The 14,270-nt window shown below is 41.3% G+C and overlaps 1 protein-coding gene across 2 annotated transcripts in view; it reads right to left on the bottom strand.

Annotated features, from left to right (window-relative positions):
• Positions 1-5,176: 5,176 nt before the first annotated feature.
• Positions 5,177-14,270, bottom strand: part of BRD10 (bromodomain containing 10) — a 258,411-nt gene continuing 249,317 nt past the window's right edge. For both annotated transcript variants that reach the window (XM_069240183.1, XM_069240190.1), the window contains one exon: positions 5,177-9,369. In XM_069240183.1, coding sequence (XP_069096284.1) covers positions 5,804-9,369 — 3,566 coding nt within the window. In that variant the 3' untranslated portion in view covers positions 5,177-5,803. The remainder of the gene's footprint in view (positions 9,370-14,270) is intronic.

Below are 14,270 nucleotides of genomic sequence, written 5' to 3'. Positions count from 1 at the left end.
GCGGACATCTAATTTTGCTTGACTTGTCTGAAGCGTGGTCAGATAGTACAAAATAGGTCCCACTGACTATGAATATTGCGCATTGTGCTATGCACAGTAGGCATCCTATGCATTTGGGAAGGTGCTCATTGAGATACATGCACAGTACACAAAGAAGCCAATATCAGTTATAGCGCAGCTGACATTTTACTGTGACAGGCACACCTTCATAACAAATTCTGCACACTTTGAAGGTGACGGTTCTCAAAGTAAGAAGCTTTTTGTGAGTACATGTGTTGGTGACAGACACATCTTCTGGAGCCATTTACAATCTGTGTGCAACCTGTTACTGGCATGTTTCATGTTATGTTGACAGGCACACCTTCAGAGACTGATTCCTACAGCTACTGGATTGTTTTACGGTAATAGGCACATTTTTAAATATGAGTCTAGCTCGTTTCTTGCACCAGACATGGTGACGGACACACTGACACAGCAGCTCTCTATAATTATGTATGTGCATGAAGGTAATGCTCGTTTTTCAACTGCTACTCCTGCACTGTCCACCTGATGCATGTGAGATTCTATGTATATTTTGTTTTTTTTCCCCCCAGGGCTAAAATTGAAACTTATTAACATGACTACGCAGGTTACTAATCCTCCTCCGCCTTCTTTACAGCCTACAGGGAGCCCACTATTTCTTGGAAAAAGCTCTATATAGAGTTAAATGCGTTTCTTGGAGCCATGGGTGGACTTAAATTCAAGCTTGATAGAAGGAGCTGCTTACTTTAACACTCCTCTGGCCTGGAGGTTTAGGAAATATTTGTTCATCTTCCTCTATATACACCTGAGGAAGATGAAGAGCTGAATGAGTATGAAGAGGCAGTAAAGAGATTAGAGGAAACATTTTCAAAGCCACCAAATTTAGTTGCAAGGAGACAAGTTTTTTTTCTAGGGAACAATCTGCCACTGAATCCATAGACATGGACTTATTGCGTGTAATGGCAGCCAAGTAAGAGTTTGGAAATTTCACCACTCAATTGATCAGGGATCAACTAGCAACTAGATTCCATAACAAAAAGATAGCAGAGAGATTACTCACCTGTAAATATCCACCCTTAGATGAAGCTCGAGAGTTAGCCAACACAATCCAAGATTCAAAAGAGTTGGTTAAAGAACTCAAGACAGGTGATACTGTTTTAAAAGCAACAAGCCTTACTTAAACGGGCTATAGATAGAAACAAAACAATCGATAGGAGAAAGCTTTTCAGTTCTGGCAACATCTGTTATCAGTCTGGATGCACATTCCACATTGCTTTCTACAAGCAATGTACTGCTCTAACCAAGGAACTTAACAAGTTTAGGAGTCACTGGTAATTTTGCCAGAATGTGGTGTTTGAGTACTAAGAAAGGGAAAGGGAATTTGGTAACTGAAAATTGTGACCAGGGTCTAGCTAATGATATGAATAATTTGTGGCTGTGTGGAAGGGAGCAAAAGCAGGAGGTATCCAGTTCTAGGGGTACAGTGTTGACATGAGCCTGTGACCAATGATATCAACAATTCATTGTATTGTTTTAAGAGTTCATGAAAGTGATGTACCTAAATCTGGGGATCCAGTGGAAATATTCAAAGTGAGTGAGGTAATGAAAGGGTTTGGCTCAAAAATGAGTATCATTTCCAAAGATACTATTTTTAATAGCAACATAAATGAGGTATTGTTACCACCCAATGTCACCCCTCAGGGATATAATTGCACCAATATTGACCTAGTGGCTTTTATTTGAAACTGAGTTGCTTCAGGGGTCTGGAGGTGCAAGGAAAAGTGTATGCCTCACATCGTGGGCTAGATACTCTTGGTTGGCATCATCAGGCATGTTTAGGTATTATTCTTAAAATTGGTTTTCCTGCATCAGAGCTTGATCTCTGCAGAAAGCCAACCTGAAACACATGTTGATAAGCTACAAGCCTTACTTAAGAAGTATGAAGATACTTTCAATAAACAATTGTGAATGTTGAATGATTTTGAACATGTCACCAAATTGAAAGAGGGGAGTGTTTCTGCGAAACATAAGTTAAGGGGGATGCTATTGAGTGTGAGAGAGAGTTCAAATGAGGTGTTGGATAACTTATGCAAGGACCAAGTAATTGAACCGATAGCCGTCTCTCTGGCTATCACCCACTGTGGTGGCTTGGAAAAAAGAAGCCTATGAAATCAGAATGTGCACTGATCTCAGAAATGTGAAACAAGCCATCTAAGTGGACAGGCATTCTCTGCCTAAAATCCAGGAAATGATGTGTACCCTAGCTGGTGCTAATGTGTTTTCCAAGCTTGATTTACGGTCCACGTACCGTCAAGTTACATTAGCAAAAGATTCTAGGCACTTTACTGCTTTTGTTACACCAAATGGTATGTATCAATTTTGTAGGATGCTTTTTGGGCTAGCTTTTGCAGCACCAGTTTTTCAGAGAGTCATATGTGAAGTTGTGGAAGGGTCATAGGGCATGCTTGTTTTCCAAGACAATATTTTTTGGAAAGGATCATTTTGAACACCAAGTTAGACTGGATAATGTTTTGACTGCGTTGGGTTCGAGTGGTTTGAAACTGAGGAGAGACGTGATTTTGGGGTGCATGAAGTGGAATATTTTGGCCATGTGGTCTCTGGTAAGAGTATTGACCCACGCCCAGGTCTAATAAAAAAGCCAGTGAGGAAGTAATAATTCCTTCAAACTAGGAGCAACTACAGGCTTTTCTCTGAATGTATGAATATTATGTCAAGTTTGTGTGGTTTGTGTGAAACATTTCCACCATGGCTTAACCTATCCTTGCATTGTTAAAAAACAATGTCAGGTTTCTGTGTGGTGAGTCACAGATGCTTGCTTTCAAGGAGATCAAGAACGGGTTACAGAATGCACCTTTACTAAGTCAGTTCCCCCCTGGTGAGATGCTGGCAGTAGCAGTGGATGCAAATGGGGCTGGACTTGGGGAAGTACTGTCTCAGGGAAGAGGGAATGATGAGCCCACAATTGCACTTGCTTCTTGTATGCTCAGACCGCTTGAGAGTTTGTGTGTGGGGTACTGGGTTCAGACTAAGATCAGATCATAAGATTCTAATATCTATATTGAGTAGGAGTACTGTATATTCCGCTGAAGCCACTGCTAGATTAGCGAGGCTGAGTCTGAAGTTGCTTGAATATGATTTTTTTGTTGAATTTATACTCAATAGGAAAGATAAGAAAGAAGACAGTCTATCCAGATTAACCATTCTGGGAGAAGGTGAGGAAATTGATGATGAGCAGGATTTTGAATGCTTGGTTGCCATTGTATGTTGGTTAAATACCAAATGTGCAAGTGAAAAGGAGTGGAGAAGTGCTTTCGGCCAGGATCTTGTGTTAAACAAAGAGGTGGAATACACAAGAAATGGTTGGCTAAGGGAAGGTAAACTTTCTGTGGAGCTTCAGACTTGTAGTAAGGTGCAGTTAGAACTCTCATTGCAGGATGGCTTGCTATTCATAACAGACAAATTAATTCCACCAAGAGATATCAGGGAGAGACTATTGAGCGTACCTGTTGAGGGTAACATAAACGTGACAATGACTAAGAAGAGACTGAGGGAAATGTTCTGGTGGCCGAGGACGGACAGGGATGTTGTGGATTGGCTTGTTAAGTGTGTGAACTGTGTATCAAATGATAAAGGTTTGAAATGTAAGACTTCACCAATGGTTACCCCTGAAAATCCTCAGAAGGAATGGGAGAGAGTGAGAATAGATTTTCTTGGGCCTTTCTGGATTTTGCCTCAGGTTCAGCGTATTACCATTGTTCTAATTGATTACTTGTCGATGTGACTTGAAGTTAATTTCATTCTTGAGCCTAACACCAAAAGTGTGATAACTTTTCTTATGGATGTTTTGCCAGAGAAGGTTTTCCTTCCAAACTCCTTTCAGACAATGGTGTGCAATTTGTTTCATTTGAGATGGAGGAATTTTTGAAGGGAGCAAGGATCAAACACAAGCGATGCAGTCTTCATCATCCCAGGGGAATGGTCAGAATGAGAGGGCTAACAGGATGGTCTCTGACTGCGTCAGGGGGGGCTTTAATTGAAGGTGTCGATGTTGTGGATGCAGTGCGTGCTATGCTCTGGTCCTATCAGAACACACCTCATAGTATAATTGGTGTTACTCTATTTGTAGCTCTTAGGGTCAGGGGCACTCAGGACTTGTTGAGGCCTATGTGGTTGAACAACCTAGTAAAAGTCAAATGCAGCAGTATTTTCTCTCATGACACTGAAGTGACTAGGAAAAAAATCTGGCAAAGTCAGACAAAAAGTAAAAAAAAAAGGCATGATATGATTAAAGGGACCAAAATTCTATTGACTGAGAAGGGCAATTACGTGTGTGTGAAATTACCAGATTCAAAATGTATCAAAGGAAAACTGAGGCTTGGTCCGGTGTTGAAGAAGTGAGCAAAGATGGGTATGCAGTATAATGTACAGTGGTTGAGATCAGTTAAAAGTGTCAGGCACTGTCGAGACTTGTAGTGAGCCTGTTGGGGACAAAGTGATGAATGGTACAACTCCAGTGGATAAGGATATCCGTAATCTTCCTGAAAAATTCAAATATTTTGTCACAACTCGAAATCTTATTGTATTTCCATTTATCTTACACTGTTTTATTTTTTTGTATATTATTGCAGCTGCTCTCTAGAGCTGTAATTTGTTTTTAATACTAATGTTTTTTCTACTCTTGTGATTTTTATTATTGTAATGGGAAAAGGAGGACGTGTGTGTTATCTAAAAGTTTTGCATATGTGTTAGTTTATATGTAATTGCTGTGTCCATGTGGTGGGAGCTGGCTTGTGACGCTTCTAGATCGTTACACCTCCGCTCCATGTCGCTTGTTGTGACATTTATTATCGAATGTTGAACAAGCGGTTAGACGGTTGGAGGTGGCAGTGAGCTCCTGGTGTCGGCGAGGGGCTGCCCATAATATCTATGACCAGAACTTGAATAAACTTCATTTGACCCACATAAGAGTGTGCTAGCATGTTACCTATACACTGAACTGTGCCAAGATATTATTGCTTTGTAACAATTATGAATCTGAAACAAGCACATTCGGAGTTCTTACTCATTATATTCAAAAGCTACATTTGTATCTAGACTTTAACAGATGTACGTACTTTGAATACAGAACAACAAATTAGTACAGTGATCTGGTTTATTACATGCAGATTGGTCTGCATTGTGAGTAAACAGTACACTGGTCAAAATAACTAATATTCTTTAAAAACTATACATTATGTAAACAAAACTTAAATAAGAGTATCCTTTGTACAGACTGTTGGGTCTTTGAGAATATTTACAATTTTACAATATGTTGCACTTTAATGCATAAATATATAGATAGATTTGATTTTCTTTTTTTTTTAACAAAGAAATAACTTTACAAATGTAGAAAGATGCATAAAATTCCAGCTAATGTAACAATGTTCAAATATTAGAGGAAACATGTTGAGAAGTGTGCAAAAACTACAATACTATAAACTCACTCTGACTGCTCTTTAACAGGTTGATAAATTCTGATATTGTGGGAAACGCAAAGTCAAAAATGATGGCTGAATGCAACTTGGACTGCAGTTTCACTAATGTTTTACAGCCCCTTCTCTAAAACAAAGAATCCGTGATAATGAACATAAAGGTACAAAAGCAAACAGGCTTTGTATGAAATACTGTGTAAACAACCCAGTCTTTATCCAGAGACAGCAATAATTCCTTCCAAATCGAAAGATTAAAATACTGGATAAAGTTTTGTCATTCAAACAAATACTCAGGAGGCATCAATGTTCAGAGTATCTGAGCCAGAAGACTGTGATGAGGGATGTATAGCAGGAGAAGCTGTGGTAGAACACTCTACAATATGAGAGTTGGTTGGAGAAAGGGAAGTTAATTTAGCAATCGAAGTACTTATAGAACTCAGTATTGCACCTTCTGGGCTAACCAACAGCTTACTGATTGATTTATCTAAATGCAACGCTGTAGTGCTACTTGGAAACGCAGAGCTGCTGCCATGTGTGGGAGCACCAGAAGAGGATTTGGCCACAAAAACTGACTGAGATAATGGCATCGAAGCCACAGTAGTTGCTACTGCAGGAGGGACAACAGAATCTCTGGTCACTGTGTTCAGGTGCTGCGCAGCATCCACAGTTGGTGTAGAAATTACTCTACCAAGGGAGTTCACAAGGTCTGCAGAGTTTTTCAGTGGGTGACTTGATGGTTGGCACGTTAAACTGCTTTGTAGGTTTTTGGCAATGACTGAATTGCTAAGATTCATTTGCACTCCCTGGGCATTATTGAGAACTAAAGGAGGTGCTTGCTTTGTACTGCTGGATATAAGGAGAACATGGCTGCCAGCTGCAAGACCATTAGGTGGAACTATAAACCGAATACCATTAATCATAATTTGGGTTCCAGGGGCTAAAGGTGTGCTGGTGTTGATGACTATTTTCTGTTGAATACAGGTCTCTCCAAGCTGACCTGCCTGACTGGTTAAAGGCGAAGCTGTGGCAGTCTGCATGGCAGTGGACACACCTGGCACAGAGCTGCAAGAAGATGCTGCTTTACTTGAAGCGTGAGGCTGAGAAGCAACGTTCATTACTTTGCCTGTATTTGTTGAAGCAGGCGGAAACACAGCTTGAATATTTGAACTTGTGATCAAAGGTGCTGTATTTACTGGTGACTGAAAGCGTAGCAGTGTCTGTGGCTGTCCTTTAGTGAGAGGCAGGCATGGCATAGATGCGGAGATCAAATTATTCCCTTTTTGAGTGGTAGTCATAGAGGCAGGTAAGGAAACTATACCAGGGAACAATGTTGTTGGGATGTTTTGATGAGCCTTTGTTGATGAAATCATAAGAGATGATGCAAGATGACTGGTTTTTACCGTCGATATAGCAACAGTGTTCCCGACATTAGATGTGCCAAGACTAGGGCCTGCAAGAGACAAAGTTCTTGAATCAGTCTCATGTCCTTGTTTAACCAGGCCAGCAGATGGTGTGGCAATTGAAGTATTACTCTTTGTAGAGGAAATAGATCCAAGGCACACATTTACTGTAGTTCCAGTAATAGTATTTTTTCTGCTTAATCCAAAGTCAACTTGCTCATTACCAACCACAATATTTCGGTTCATAGGGCAGAGTGGAACTAAATTACTAGTTGTCATTGGCAAGACAAAACCTTTTCTGTGTTTCTCATCTGTACTCCTGTAAGGTGCATTCTGCATCACGTTAACAGCTGGAAGAGTATGTGAACTTCCATTATTGTTAATAATGGTCTGTCCAATGTTCAATCCAATTTTCATCTCTTTAACTTGAGAAACAGTGGGTGATGGACCGAGTTTAACTGATGCTCCTACAGTGGATGGTATTAGAACAAGATGAGGTTGCTCGGGTTTAAGAAATGTGTTACCTAAAATAGGTGGAAGGACTTGTGTGGCTGAGTCAGCTGCAACACTGCAGACGGGGGAGCCACTGGAAATGCCTGTATTAATGAAAACTAATTTCTGTGGTGCAGGGACAGATGATGTTGGCATGGCTGCATTAGAAATTGCAGACGTATTAGCTGATGGAATAACAGGTGATGCAACCAACAAAAGTTTCTGAACCGGAGCTCCATTTATTACATCTGTATTTGCTGATACTGCACCATCATGAATAGTAGGTAGTTTGTTAGTCTTGTGATTTTTGTCAGGCAGTGACTGTGTCACCTGGGTAATCAGAGCACTGCAACGTTGCCCCACACTGCTTGAACCCACGGTATTTAAAGTAGTTCCAGAAACACTTACTGAAGCAACAGGGCTGCTTCCAGTAGGTGGTAGCCAAGAATTGGATTGTGGCCTGGTAGCTAAAAAGGGAGATGATTGCATAGTCTTATCCATTAGGTGACCCAACCTACCACTATTGGGCTGACCTGCTGAGACATTCACATGTGTCCCCATCAATTGGTTTAAAGAGGCAGTAATGGGAGCAGGTGGAACAGATGAAAACTGAGACATGGTAGACTGAGCAAATGGTAAAATAGTAGAAACAGTTGTTGTAGCTTTAACAGCTGACGAAGTTGGAGATGGTAAGGTTACATTTCTGGGTATCAGAAACGCTTGACTATGAGGTGTGTAGGTAAACACAGAGCTTGTGGAAAGACTGTGAGTTGAAAAGTTGTCTGAGTTTGCCTGTACTTTAACAACCCCAGTGTTACCACCTCTGGTTCGGACAAGGATAGACTGTGAATCACGTATGCAGATAGTTTTAAGCTCTTGTTTCATGTCTGGTAAATCCTTCGTCTTCTGTAACGATTCATGAGAGAAAATAAAACTACTTCCATCTTCATTCGGTGTTGCTTCGGACACTGAAGGCTTAACAGCAGTGGAAATGGTGGATAAAGCTGATGTCATGGGGAATACTGTAATAGGAGCTCCAACCTTAAGCGTTTCACTTTTGCTTCGCTGGTCTGCTAGAGATGTAACTGTTTGCAATGAAGGTGATGAAACAGAGTGAGGCAATTTTGTTACACCTGGAGTGTTTTTGCTGATCTCAGAAGAAGGTAGTACTAAAGGAGCATTTCCGAGAAAGGGTGCAGAAAAGGCAGGATTTATGTTTGTTGCTTTGATGAAAGGAGCATGAGGTTGCTCTAATGATTTTAGCTGTGAAGGCAGATTTTCTTTTACAGCTGATGTACCTTCTTTTTGCTGAAGAAAGAAGTTTTTAGGTAAAATAAGTACTTGCTGAATGAGTTTTTCTCCTGTTGTAGGGTCAAGCATAGATTGCACTTGAATCTTAACTGTGCTGTTCTGCAAATCAACAGGCACACACTGTCCTCCTGGCATCTTGTAAACCACGTGCAGTGGATTTGTAGGACTGTGTTGGTGTGAAACCGTGGATTTTGTTGGGGTTGACTCAGAGGACGACACTGTCGACATTTCAGAGACATTTATGCTGCTTCCAGCTGCTTCGGAAAGCAACTGACTTGTTAATGTCACATTGTTCTCAGAATCCTTGACCGTTAAGGCCTGAATAGGTGTAGCTACTTTTATATCAGTAGAACATGTTGCAGAGTCTGTCATGGGAAGGGCTTCTTGAGATGTAGCTTCTTTATGTTTCAGTTCACCATGACTCCAGTCACTTGGTGTGTCACCTTCTGTGCAATGCGTTGGGGCTTCACATTTATTCAATTTTATTTTTTTGCTTGCCAAAATGTCTTTTGTGTCATCACTGAGACAACAGTCCTGCTTGCACTGGCGCTTACAAGTTTTAGGCACTGTTGTAGGCACTTCTTTTGGAATAATTTCATTACATGGCGGCCTGCTCCTCCCCGGCAAATCCACATCAAAAAGACTGGAATTACCTGGAATACAGAAAACAGAAGTAAAAATAAAAGATTACAGTTCATACTTCCAGTCAACAAGTTAGAACAAAGCTGTCAAACAAAGCATGGCTAACATGGATTAAGAATTGCGTGCTGCCCAATTTAAGTGCTAAAGTTTTGCTAGCCTTTATTCCTTCATTTTATTTGAGCCACAGAAATCATGTGTGTTTTATAACAGACACTTTTTTTAAGTAAACAGGACTTCAAACTGACATTGTAGTTTGCAGAGTGGTGTTAAAGGAAGTACAAATTAACTAGTTTAATCCACCCCACTTCCCCTCCCATCTAGGTGAAATACTTTCACTTAAACATCTGAAACAATTAACATTTATTGCTATCTGTTATCAGGAGATTATTTTGAGAGCTCTTTGAATTGATCTAGGAGTGGCTGGTCCTGATGACATTTGCCAGAGCTACAACGTACATTGCCTAGCAAGTGGTAGTGGCAGGACTGAAAGCTGGATTTTGCAGAGGGAAGCTGGGGTGAAGTTAGCAGAAACTAAGTGTCCAGTTTTTGCAGAAAGCCAGCAGGCTCGGTGACATTCTTATAGTTAGGGCCTAGTTTCCATAGGAAAATAATTTTGTTTTGCCAATAACTTTGGTGGCATTTAATGAATCGCCTGCTGCTTGCGGACATGCCTTCCCTGCCAGCACTGCTGTAGGCAGAGAAGGCATGTTTGCTCCCAACAGGCGGGAGATTTAAAAATGCTACCGCCAGGCAGGAGCAATATGTATTTCTCTGCCTGCCTTGATGCGGGCACAGAAACTACTGTGGTCCGTGGTGGGTCCCAGGGACACAATCTGTGAGCCAGCGCACGGGGGATGGGGTCCCTGGAGTCCAAAATGGGCTTGGGGAAGGTATTCCCCTGAAGCCCCCTCCACAAGTATGGTAAAGAAAAAGAAAAAAAAAAGACTGCCCACCATTTCCTTTTTCTGAGATCCTGCAGGGGTCTAGCATGATCACAAAAAACACAAGCATTGGCAAAGCCAATAGGTTTCGCCTTTGCAAATTCTATTGATTTTGTCAATGTTTAGTTCGACATGCTACACAGCAGCGCAAGATAGGTTAAAGTTAAAATAAAAAAAGTGCCATGGCTTCGCCAGCGTTGAACGCGTCATAGGGCTTTTTAAAAAAAAAAAAAAAAAGCCACAACAGCTTGCGCTGCTCTGTAACATGTTTTTAAAAAATGGAAGTGTTCCTGTGTTATGTAAGTGGTGTTCATGTAAAGCATTCCAATACTTTCAGGTCGAATTGCACTATATAAAAGCCTTCCAACAAATAATTAAATAAAAAAACATGTTACACAGCAATGTAACATGTTTTGATTTAATTCATTTTAGGGGCACATTCATATTCCACAAAATCGACCCGACGGTACTGAAGTGCTTTATATGAGCAGCCACTTACATAACAGATGAGTACTTTCATTTTTAAAAACATGTTACACAGCAGCGGCAGTGGTTTAAAGTTTACAAAAATAAAAAAAGCCCTGTGACGCAGGCAACCCTGTCATAGCGCTTTTTTTTTTAAACTGTAAGCAATGTTATACACCAGCTAGCGCCACTGTGCAACATGTTTTAAAGATGAAAGTGTTCAAAAGTGTTCCTGTGCAATCTAAGTAGTGCTCATGTAAAGCACTCCAAAACCTTCAGGTTAAGCGCCTCAAAAATTAATTAAATAAAAAACAAGTTACATAGTGCTGCAACGTTTTTTATTAAATTAATTGTTTGGGGTGCTTTTTATAGCGCTAGCTCGAACAGAAGGTATTAGAGTGCTTTACATGAGCACTCCTCACTTCACAGAGTTTTATCACAGAGTTCACTTCGCTGATTTTTATCGAAAACATGTTACACAGCGCAACCATCTATGGTGTCAGGGCATCCCAGTCATAAACGCGTTTCCAGACTATAATCCACAGTAAAAATTGAACAAGGTGGGCCTTGGAACGGAAAGCAAGAACCCAAAATTCTAAGGGGCCGAAGTTGGTGTGTGAAGCTAGGACCAGCGATCAAGGCTCTTCATAGAAGACAGACAAAAAAAGATGCATTTATGAAGTCAGAAAGTGCAGAAAGACAATAAAAACATACGGCGTGGTCGGTCAGAATTGCTAAAAAAATAAATAAAATAAAAAAGTACTTGCCAAGTGAGTAGCTAGTGGAAGAGTATTGACCAGCAACTAATGTCGGTGACTGGAAGGAGCAGTTCATCCAAGCTCCACACGTTGGTAAAAGCACAGCTGGAAGAGCAGGAAGTGAATGTAGATGACTTGCTGGCCAATGTGAAGCGAGCACTTCATCCAAACTCCACCCGATGGCAAAAGCACAGCTGGAAGAACAGGAAGTGAATGCTGGCCAATGAGAAGCGAACAAAATCGAGTGCCAATGGAGGGGACGAATGGTAAGTTCAGGTAAGGTGGGTTCCAAGCACCTTTTATTTGTTTTATTCACAATAGATTTTGCAAGCACAGCCCGCAAGCATGTGCGTGCAGGTGAAATCTAAACAGCAGGATTATCTTTAAACTGTTTTTAGGCTGTGGGAGGGGGTGACCACTTGGACAACCCTCCACCCCCACTCCTATGGGCGATAGGGCATGGTATTCTTACCCTACCTCTGCCCACCGTTTGTATGTTTACACATTATCGGTAGAGAGGACTAGTGATTCTTGTAATGGCTGCCAGCAATATTTATTTTCATGTTGCTGGCAGTCAATCAGTGGAGGCCAACTCTATTCTCCATGATTCGCACACGGGCTTCCGCACAGTTTTTAGCATGGAGATGGCTTTTTTGGAAGGGGCAGAGCCTGTTAGAGAGAACCTCGACAAGAGCACACCTGTTATGGTGTTGCTTCTTGATCTGTTGACTGCGTATGACACTGTATCGCACATCATTCTGTTGAACAGACTGATCGATCTGGGTATTAAGGTTAAGGCTCTCTTGTGGGTGAAATTCTTCTTGGAGGGCAGATCCCACCAGGTGTACTTACACGCACATTTTACATCTCCTAAAGTGTAGTTTTGTGGTGTGCTGCAGAGTTCTGACCTGAGCCCACTCTTGTTAAATCTTTACCTTTCCCCCTTGGCGAATCTCATTGAATCCTGGGGTGTTAAGGTTGTGTCCTATGCAGACAACACCCACTTGCTTTTCTCCTTCAAAGACAACACTGAGGCCGCTAAAGAGTGGCTCAGAGGCGTCTCAGCCTGTTTGGAGGCTAATTGTTTAAAATTAAAAAATTAGAAACCTGAAGTGTTGTTTTTCAATCAAAGTGGACCCGCTGCACCTTCACTCTGGTGTCCTCCTCTCATTCCAATATCTTTGTCCGAAATCTTGGTTTAATTTTTGATTCCTCGCTCTCCTTTGCCCTTCAGATCAGATAAATGACATGCAGACTCCAGCTAAGCTAGACTGATCAGGAGAGTCCCACACAGTCATCACATTTCTCCTCATCTGAGATATCTGCATTGGTTACCAGTGGCACAGCACCAATACTGGCTTTTAGAGCATTCCAGGGTGAGGCCCCTCGATATTTGTTGAGCAGACTGTCAATACCTACACCCAACAACAGTACTTAGATCCAAAAACAGTCGCTTACCACGGATCCCTGAATTCCTTAAGTCTTGTCACAGAGGCAGTTATATTATTGTTCTCACTGCTAAATTATGGAATAGTCTCCCACCTAACCTGTGTAGAGTTAAACCTTGGACAATCTTTAAAAAGTTAATCAAATCCTGGCTACCTGATAATGCTTATCTTTAAGCTCTTTGGCTGGCCCCTTTGCTCTCTGCCCTGGGACGATTCTGTTTGAAGCAACTGTGAGCTTTATCAAATGTTGATTGATTGAATCAGAGGGCACGCTCCAGCGGGAGCAAATTGCCCAAGGGAAAAAAGATCCTTAGGCCAACCAGAACATTCTATTTTTTAAAATGTTAAAATTGAGGTTGCAAGAGTCCTTTAAATTAGTGAATGGATTTAAACCAAATCACAAAAAGCAAACTTTCTGGACCAAGATCAAGCTTCTTGCCAAACTTGGTGTAGTTCCATCCAGCAGTTTTTGCGATAGTGCTGGCTACAAAAGTCTGTGGAAAATGAATGTCAATATTTGGTTTTGGGACCTCCCCTTTTTGTACATCTGTTTGTGGCATGTTCCGCTGCAGATTCACATGCTATGCACAGGTCTTGCCATCTAGTGTTGGGCTCGGAATGTTACAAGTTGTTTTTCTTCGAAGAAGTCTTTTTCGAGTCACAGGACCGAGTGACTCCTCCCTTTCGGCTCCATTGCGCATGGGCGTCGACTCCATCTTAGATTGTTTTCCCCGCAGAGGGTGAGGTAGGAGTTGTGAGTATACTAGAGGTGCCCATGCAATGGAGTTGTAATGTATGTATCTAATGTCTATTAAAATAATATATTTACAATTTTCATGCAACTAAAAACGGCTACAGGCTACCAGGGAGGTGGGAGGGCGCATGTGAATCTGCGGCGTCTCATGCCACGAACAGATGTACACTGAGTAAGTGACATTTTCCGTTGGCATGTGTAGCTGCAGATAAACATGCTGTGCATAGACTATCAAGCAGTAATCTCCCAAAAAAGCGGTGGTTTAGCCTGTAGGAGTTGAAGTTCTCTGAAATAATGTTCTTAATACAGCCTGTCCTACTGTGGCTTGTTGTGTTGCTAACACATCTACACAGTAATGCTTAATAAATGTATGAGGCGTAGACCAGGTGGCTGCCTTACAAAGTTCTGTCATAGGTATATTTCCAAGAAAAGCCATTGTGGCGCCTTTCTTTCTAGTGGAATGTGCTCTTGGTGTAATAGGTAATTCTCTTTTTGCTTTAATATAGCAAGTTTGAATACATTTAACTATCCATCTGGCAATGCCTT

This window comes from Pleurodeles waltl, chromosome 1_2 (genome assembly GCF_031143425.1).
Source record: "Pleurodeles waltl isolate 20211129_DDA chromosome 1_2, aPleWal1.hap1.20221129, whole genome shotgun sequence".
NCBI lineage: Eukaryota > Metazoa > Chordata > Amphibia > Caudata > Salamandridae > Pleurodeles > Pleurodeles waltl.
Note: the sequence above shows the minus strand (reverse complement) of the source record. Positions and strands in the feature narration are given on the sequence as shown.